Source organism: Lucilia cuprina, chromosome 3, assembly GCF_022045245.1.
Source record: "Lucilia cuprina isolate Lc7/37 chromosome 3, ASM2204524v1, whole genome shotgun sequence".
NCBI classification, from domain to species: Eukaryota; Metazoa; Arthropoda; class Insecta; order Diptera; family Calliphoridae; genus Lucilia; species Lucilia cuprina.
This window is the reverse complement of record NC_060951.1, coordinates 14,122,854-14,132,769: the sequence shown is the minus strand read 5'-3', so window position 1 is coordinate 14,132,769 and position 9,916 is coordinate 14,122,854. Positions and strand designations below refer to the sequence as shown.

Below are 9,916 nucleotides of genomic sequence, written 5' to 3'. Positions count from 1 at the left end.
CAGTATTGGGAGTTCGACTGAGTAAAATTATTAAGCAAAACCTTGAAATTTGCATTTCATCAATACATTTTTTTGTCAGATTCGCAGACAGTTATTCAATGGAAAGTCTATTCAAAGATTTTGTTAGTCACCGTTTTGCAGAACCCGAGCTAGCACACAAGGTTCACCCCTAAAATTTGACAGCAATAGTATTTGGATATCTGGTCAAAAATTTCTGCAGGCTGATAGAAGTTTATGGCCAAAGATAGGTATAGATTTTCCAAGCGTTTCTATTGAGGAAAAACTACAGCCAGCCATGGTCATAAAAAGAAGATCTACTTACCAGATGTTGGATTATAGTAGCTTTTTATCTTTCAAGAAACTTGTGAAAACTTTAGCAGGGGTACTACGGTATGAAATACATAATTTCAATTGCGAATTGTTACAACTTTCTACGATTAGTAAAGCCGAAAAACTACTTTGTAAAATAGTACAACATGAATGCTACATAGAGAAGATAACATGTCTTCAACAAAAGGAGACGAATTTTGAATGGCAGTACTTTGTATTCACTTGTTCCTTATTTAGATGAAGAAGGTAACTTCGTATTCGAGGACATTTTGATGAAGTTTTTTACTTTCCATTTGAAGCCCGAAAACCAATTATAATACCTCAAAATCATTTTGTCTCCGTACTAATTATGAATTATTACCACAATAAAAATAACCATCGAAATATGAACTTAACTATAAATTTACGTTAAAAATATTGGATTCCACATGCAAAATTATTATTCAAGAATGTTAGACGTAAACGTCTTATATGTAAGTACGACACTATCCAACCTAAGGTACCTTTAATGGGACAACTACCACCGGATCGTGCGACAATTTACTTACACTGGTGTAGATCCTTTCAACGTTTCTGTTATGTTTTCGTAACTTGGTAAATAGTCGAGGTACCCCAATAAGAATAAGAAGCAGAAGTTACTCAAGAAAAAAGATAGACTATTTGACGAAGACAAAATTCAGAAAGAGGCAATAAATAGAAACATCGAATGGTTGTTCAATAGTTCAGGCAATCCAAACTCTGGAGGGAACGTTTGATTCGAATAATCAAAATACTACTGAGGAAAACTCTAAAAGATACTTCGTTAAAAGTGGAAACTTTAAGAAGCTTATTGATTGAGGCGGAGAATATCCTAAATTCAAGCCCTCTCACCGATATTCCTATTAACTCGGATGAAGATGAACCAATTACACCTGTTGAAAGTACACTTTCGATAATTTCGTAATTTTAAAAAATAACCTTTATATTTGAAAGTACACTTTCGATAATTTCGTAATTTTAAAAAATAACCTTTATATTTGAATTTAACAATTTTTGTACCTTTACAAGTCACAATAATTATAATTTATTTATCGTGAATTAAAAACTTACCTTCCACTTGTAACGTAGTTTTGTAGCTTAAAATAATGTAGTGTGGCAAATGAGTTTTTGGGTTGAGAGCTATTTTGTTTTTTCATGAATATCATTCCTGTTTTTCTTTTACCCAAGACTGGATCCCAAAACCTCATTCTCCTATTAACAACATTGGATTTCAATAAAATGTAAGATTGAAGTTAACAAATTTAAATAATCTCTCTTTTATTTATTTATTATAAGATAAACCCCTTATTCCTAAAAAGAGTTCCCTATATTCCCTATACTCCATTAATGGTATTAATTCCTAACGTTCATCCCGAACGTAAGCATCTCCAACCAAAAATCCAACATTTCGTTGGGTTGTGTTGAAATTATTTAATAAAAAACATCAATTCTTTTAATAGAATTAAATTATTTAATAAAAGCAGATTTTAGCTATGTATTCAACACCGAACTATTTTCTAATAGGCTATGCTAACTCAACGCAAACACCCAGTGTGTCTGACAAAAAATATTTGTCTGCCTAAACAATGTAAAATTGCTCAACATCTAAAATATCGATTGTGGATTCGAGACAGATGGATTCGAGAATTTCTTCCCCAGCAATACGATCTTACTTACCTAGAAATCAATGGTTAAAAGGACGTATAGTGAAAGTTTTTTCTGCAAAAGATGGTTCAATTCGTTTTGCTGAAATAAAAAATACGTCGACCTGCTTCTAAATTAGCCATTTTAACATTAGAAAGTAGTGAATCAGGGTGATGAGGGGGAGAATGTTAGAGTTTTGAGTTTACTTTTTTAAAAACTAAATTTAAAACATGTTTTACATAGATTTAAAAATATAATTTTTTGTAATATTTTTTCATTGATAAAAAAATAAATACGATCAACAAGAATATGATTGAAAATGTAAACAAAAGAAAAAAGTAGGAAAATAACACAAATGTGCAAATTGTTATAAATTTCAATTATTAATTAAAAAATTGATTAAAAACATCCATCCCCGGGTGGCGGATAGAGGTCCTCCGCCAGTTTAAGTTTGACTCAAGCTGAGGAAGGGCAGATTGTCCACCACCTGGAAATTACGGTGCAGGGCCGGCGGCAAGTGTTGATCTACTCGAGATTGACCTACGTAGTAAGTAAACGATCTAGTGAACAATAAGATTGTGGACACGCAATCGCTTCAAAGGGCAAACAACCAATAGAGAGCGTGAGCTGTGAGTTCAGCATGGGCGTGATGTTGATGAGTTCAGCATCTCACCAATGTGTTAGCACCCTAAAGAACTTGGTGGAAAGTATCCCTCGTTCCTGAGACGGCGCTAAGCTGGGACTGGCAAAGAAGAGATAGCTTCTGGTGCTCTTATGTCCAATGTCTACATAAAAGGATGAGGCAGTAAACTGGGTAATGAACGTATACTGGAAATTCTTGGTGGTCAAAATGCTGAGCTGGCAGTGGAAAAATGTCACGTCTTTAACAGGAACAGGCTGAAGAACCAGTGGGAACTTTATTTTTTAATGGGTATCGACCAGAAATCTATGGCTAGACTTGTTAAGAGTAAAGTTAGGGCTTACTTCGCCTCTAAAACTGTAATATTAAAAACTGGGAAGGTGCCTTTTGAAAAAATTCTAAAGTAAGGAAGAAAAAAATCCTAAAAGTAAAGATGTTGCTGCTATTTCCGTAATTGGGGAGGCGCTGATTTAAAGGGCTGTCAAAACCAGCCAGTCAAATCCTAAAATCGAGGAGAAAATCACTCACACGCCAAAAGGCAGAACAGCAGTGCTGTCTAAAATTGGGAAAGTGTCGATTAAAACGTCTGCTCTTCCTATGCCTTATAAGGACACCGCAGTGCCATCAATTGTACCCACTACATCGATAGCCACTTCAGATTACCTGGTGGAGTCAAATCCAACGAGCGGGGAGGTAATAACTAACTCGTTGGAAGACAGTTTAAATGGATGAAATGATTCAGGTTATCCAAAAAAACCTCCATCGGGGTGAGACGACTACCAACGCTCTGATGGCTAAAATTAACACAGGTAAGATACATATAGTTTTAATCCAGGAACCTTGGACGATTCGCAACAAGGTTTCTGGATTAAATCACATAAATTTCTAACTTTTCTACGCTGATAAAGGGTCTCGGCATAGAACATGTATCTTATGTCACAAGAACTTATGTGTTCTCCTCTCAACAGGATTATCCGCGTCGGATGCAATGGTGCTGAAGCATGGTCGTGACATATATACCTTGCATCTTTTTACCTGCCTTTCGATTCTCTGACACTACCACCAACGTCGGAAGTGATGAAACTGCTTGAAGAGGCACAATGAAAATGGTTGTGATGCCAACTCCCACCATGTAGCTTAGGGTAGTACAAACACCAATCGCAGAGGCCTTATTTATTTTCCTTATACTAAAGATTGGATCACATCGAACTAAGGTAATAAAGCTACCTTCGTCAATAGAATCCGAGAAGAAGTATTATATATATGTAACTATATGTTCAGAAGAGCTTATAAACGAAATTCAGGTTGGGAGAGTTTCGGACGAGCACTCCTTTTCTGACCATCGGTACATAAGATTCAAAGTACTACGGCCGTTACCAAAGCCGATTCGGAATAAGTCTAAAACTAATTGAACAATGTTCGGTTCCTTACTAAAGAACCGTTTATATCAGGTCACTTTTCAATGTCACAAGTGCCTTAGTTAAACCTTTCTAGAACAGCTGCCCTCTGCGATAGCGGAGATCTGCCTAGAAGAAAACCTGAGTAACTGGAAGATCCGGAACCTTTGTAAGACTCAACTGGGTACGTTGTAACAAGACCGCAGTATACTAGGATTAGTATCTTAGTAAACTTGGTGAATACAAGAAAATTGTTCGTAAAGCTAAACTATACGAACAGGTAGACAGAGTAAATGACTTTTCTAAGATAAAATAAATTCCTATCCAAAGCTCATGTCCAAGCGAAATCTATGATCGATGACACGGGCAGGAAACCACAGATGGAGGCGGGACTGGTTCTACCTCAGATGTTCACTGCATGCATGTACAATTAAGCGGACAGCTTAATTGTACAGTGCTGCCAAGTGAAATAATAAACAGCACAATTGTTAATGTAGAATAATTGTTTCTTTATAAATATCACAATTTTATTAATGGTTTTTAAGGCTAAGGTGTGATTTAACTTTTGTATGCATTAAAACCAAACTAAGATATTTTATGTTTACAAGGGTATACCTTCAACCTCATTATATGTGTAAAATTCCTGAGAAAAAACATATTTTATTATCAACATATACATACCATCAACATTTTTTTCCGGAAAATGTATAGGAGTTGGATTCTGGTATTTGTGTAGTCGAACTACCTCCACAACAGAATCAAATTTATATAATGCGTGTCGAATATCTTCTACTGGCAAATCTTCAGGAACATCTAAGACGTAAAGTGTGAAAGTTTTCCTTGGACGGCAAGGTATAGCAATCTAAAAGAGTTTTAAATAAAAAATTTAAATGTTTAAAAACAAGTGTGAATTTATAGTCGGACATTACCGACCATATGATACCCTACACCAGTCAGTATGTTAAAATTGTGGATTATTTTTTAAAAATAAAGCATTTAATTTGTATTATTGTGGAATATTTTTACATATTATTGACAAAAAAAGAGATTTTCTACCATATTTACGTCTACTTCAAAGTTATTTATGTAGATTTTAATCGTTTTATTAGTAATTACAAGTTAATTTTGACCTTCAAGTCATTTTCTGAAGGGAAGTTTGTATGGGGGCTATGGTCAAATGGTGCTCGATAACTATAAAAATTAATATTGTCATTTATTGTACTATATAACTAATTTTTGCTGATTTTTGTTGACATTATAAAACATTTAACGTAATTATGAGGCTATAGGTCCGATTCGGGGGGTACGGTCCCATGGGGGCTAGGAGAAATAATGGACCTACTTTTTCAATAGCGTTCGTTCTTGAACCAAAAAAAGAGTATGTGCCAAATTTCGTCAAATTATCTTGAAAATTGCGACCTGTAGCGGGCGCACAAGTTTTACATGGACACACAGACAGACGGACGGACATAGCTAAATCGACTCAGAAACTGATTCTAAGGCGATTGGTATACTTTAAGACCAGTAGACGTGCACAGCGTAAAGTCAGAACATATCTGGATAAGGAAGGAAAATTCAATGGTATCATATGTATATGTATACCTTTCATCCATCATCATTCAACCCAACACACATCTCATTTATACGACACATTCATAAGAGAAACACATACGACACATTCATTAGGTAGACGGGTGGGGTAGGGCCGGCCGAACATCACATTCATCCCGTACCATATACAATTAATACCAACTCATTTCCAACGCTTAGTCCCACAGTCACTCCATCTGTTGTTTTCGGCAACAGCACCGAACTTATCCCGAAATATTGACTATTATCATGCATCAGTCTTTTAACCGCCACTTCTCTCCCCGCGAATTTGGGTTTAAACCACAGCCATTACATGGATCCCGAAGGGACCTCAACCAACTGACCAGCCAGGACATAGTCCTGTGGGAAACTGGTCACCCGTAGTACCAGATTATGCGGTGCTCTGGTCTGGTCTATGCAAGGACTAAGCCAAGCAGTAGACTGTAACCAATTTTTCAGTCAGACTGGATGTGTCTGTGTGTCAATGTAAACCTTGTGCGCACGCTAGGGTCATCATGGCTAGTATAGAATTTGGTTCTGCAGCTTTTTGTCGAGATAGAGTATATTAAACATAATTATGAACATAAAAACCCTATTCGGCGGCCGATGTAACCATTTTCAATAGGCTTCGTATATGGAACAATAGTAAAATTGGGTACTTTAAAGTCCCGAAATTGCCCGGTTTTCGATACTTTCAAATCCCGGGATTTTCGGAAATTCCCATTAAAAAATAAGATATTTTCTACAAGAGGGCTCCTTATAAATTTTAGTAGAGGAATTAAAGTCTACTTCAAAGCTATTTATGTGGATTTTAATCGTTGTATTAGAAATTATATTTTATTTGATGCATTTTCGAGAATAAGTGCCAAAAAAAATTAAAAAGTATTTTAAATTTTAAAGAAATATTTATCCCCATATTCTAATTCTCTTGTTATTTCAAAACGATTTATTGAAAGTTCCCATACAAAAAATTACTTTAACAGACAGATTTACTACCGGTTAAACGATAATGGGATATTGAGATTGTAGCCCTGAAAGTATCAAATAAGACTCGGGAGTATCACGGTACTTTTGCACATCAAATAGTATCAAAAAAAGTACCATCGTACTAATTTTGCCATCCCTGGTTTATAACCTGTCAGAAAAATAAAAAAATTGTTTGGTGTGAATGGAATTTCTAATTCTTGGAAATTAATAAACCGTCGCGAAAAAATAGTGAATACATGCACACTATAAAAATTACAGAAATATTATTTATTTTGATAAAATATGTATGTTATCAGTTTCGCTTAAATCAATTAGTGATTATTAATTGTTTATATTGTAGAAAATGCTCAAACAACAAAATTATTACAAATTGTGAAGGAAAATGTTGATTTAAAAACGGACGGAAAATACAATTTATAACAAAACAAGTAAAAGTGCTATATTCGGCTGTGCCGAATCTTCTCTTCACCATAGTGTATTTTAAACATATTATTATTACACGTAAAGCAAAACAAAATGAACAACAACACTAAACGAAATAAAAAACAAAATACACAAGCCAATTAAACCAACAGGCATCTAAACATACATAACGAAAAAATTTTCAGATTTTTGCTCATATCTCCGTTATTTACCGACCGATTTTGCTGTGCCAAACCTTATATACCACGGCATATGCTTAATTTCATGTTTATAAATTCATTATTATAGAAAATTCCAAAAAGTACCTTATGAAACGAATACTTAGTACCAAAAAGTTTCCTTTTATGGGTTCTCGCCTAATTCATGTTTCTATGTTCAATATTATAGAAAGTTCAAAAAGTACCTTTTGTACAAATTGCCCAGGAAATGATTGCATGGTATCTCATAGCTAACATACAAATATTTTCACAAAAATGTACTTTGTAAAAATATTTGTTCAATTCACAATCAAGTTGTATATTGTAATTACTAAAGTGTAGTAACAGTGATTGTGAACAGATCTTTGCAGCAAGTCATAAGTTTATGTTCGCAATGAAAAAAATCAAAACAAATACACATAACAATGTCAAAAGATAAAAAATCAAAAAATATTATATTAATTAAAAATGCGAAATAAACCAAATTATTTTCTTTGAATTTTCAAATCTTTATTTTCTTTATTCCACATTTTAAACTAATAAATAAACTTTTTTTAATAAAATTTTAGTTTTTTTGTATTTGTAAACAGCTGTTTGTTTTTGATTTCAGTGTTACCACTTTATCGTTTTTTATGCTAAAATCGTTTGAATTTTTGTTTATATGTTGAAATAAACAATTGACAACACTAAAATTCTCTCACAACATTCGAAAAACATATGAAAAATTGTCGTATGAGTTGTATAGAGCTTTTGCATAGAAAATACCAACAACATTGTTATGACTATTGTAGCAGCTGCTGACATACAACGCATACAACGCTACAACATCGATTGTGAATTGAACAATTATATTTAAAGCAGTCATGATACAATTTGTTATATTTCGATAAATTCAGTATTAATGAAAAACAGATCACATTTAGCCCTATACAAGGATGAATTTAGAAATTTTTAAGCCGATGATCAAAGTATACTTTTTTAACGTCATTATTTTTTTATAGCTCAAATAATATACTTCCAGATGGCATACAACATTTTACAAATAAAGTTGTCTTGGCGCAGTTATAAAGTCTCGAAAAGGGATGGCGTTTGAACTAAACTCAGGATATAATATCCCAAATCCCTGGTGTAATGGAAAAAATATGAGGACAGATTCGAATTCAGCGCTGATTAATCCTTTAATTTCTTAATTTCGACATTTTTTCTGATATTATTAAATTGAATTCTGTTCTAGAGTTTTTAGTTGATGCATTTTCAAGAATAAGTTCAAAAAAAATTTAAAAGTATTTGATATGTTAAAGAAACTTTTACTCGCATATTCTTAATCTCTTGTTTCTTTCGAAATGATTTCGAAATAAAACACCCTACACCATGAGTTTATTTTTATTTTATTTTTTTTCATAAAGAATCTTTTATGTTGAATTTAAGCAATTTATTGATAAAAAAATAAAATTTTCTAAATATGAGAGGAGGATATACATATTTTTAAATAACAGTAAGTCTTGTTGAGTTTCATTGCGATACAAATGGTTACAAGTCAATTTTAGACGTTTAAGACCTTTTTTGATGCGGGGATTGTAAGGGGGCTAGGGTCAAATAAAAGCCTATCATTACGAAAATCTCTATCATTTATATTTATATAAAACTTATTTGTGCCAATAAGTAGGCCCCATATAATTGAACCCGCCAAATAGGGCTTTTAAGTTCATAATTATGCTTAATATACTCGTATCTCGACAAAATGCTGCAAAACCAAGTTCTATACTACTCTTGATGACCCTGATGAACTTTATAATTATAGGGCCTCATTTGACTCTAGCCCCTATAAAAAGCCCCCATCAAAATTTAACTTAAATATCCACAGTTTTATTAAACAGTAAATGGCTTTAGTATATCTGAGGCAAGGTACAATTCAACATAAATGTTTTATTATGAAAACTAAATCACATTTTATTCGCACATATTTATCGGGATAAAATATATTGTATGTACACAAAAATCATTCTGCCAAACGCATATATTCCATTGATTAATTTGCTATTTGGATTGAATTCGACAGAAACAAATTTTGTCTATATATGAATCATCCTACAAAAATTTTTCGGATAGGTAGTTAGTCATAGCTCCCATATAAGGTCGATCCCATTTATTAATATGTTTTCCGCATCGGTCCATTATTTGTCATAGCTCCAATATAAGGTCCACTTCCGAAAATCACTTAAACGCATATACTTTATTGAATTATAAAGTTATCAAGATAAAATTCGACTTGTTTATGTTTTGTGCACATTTAAATTATTCTACCAAATTTTTTCCGGACCAGTTCATTATTGGTCATAGCTGTCATATAAGGTCCACTTCCGAAAATCACTTAATAATATTATTTCTAGGTCAATATTATTGAAAATTTAAAAAGTACCAAAAAATTACCTTTGATATGTTCTTGTCTAATCCGGGCTCTATAAAAAATTAAAGAATACATTGAAAAACGAAAGGTTATTATTAACCATAATTGGTTATTTTTATTTTGCATGTGTTCATCTGAATAATTTTTTCGTTTTGGTTATTTTTTTGAAAAAATATAAATTATTTTATACCAACTATTGAGCTTGTCCCCCATATAAGGTTCCCTTAGGAAAATGACTTTAACTCTCATAACTTTATAATCCTCTATGTTCTGTAAACCGAAT

At 33.0% G+C, this 9,916-nt stretch overlaps 1 protein-coding gene across 1 annotated transcript in view; it reads right to left on the bottom strand.

Annotated features, from left to right (window-relative positions):
* LOC111689819 overlaps window positions 1-9,916 on the bottom strand; it is a 103,917-nt gene that overhangs the window by 32,366 nt on the left and 61,635 nt on the right. The window contains exon 3 of the mRNA XM_046945361.1: window positions 4,711-4,891. Within this exon, the coding sequence (XP_046801317.1) occupies window positions 4,711-4,891 (181 nt within the window). The remainder of the gene's footprint in view (window positions 1-4,710; window positions 4,892-9,916) is intronic.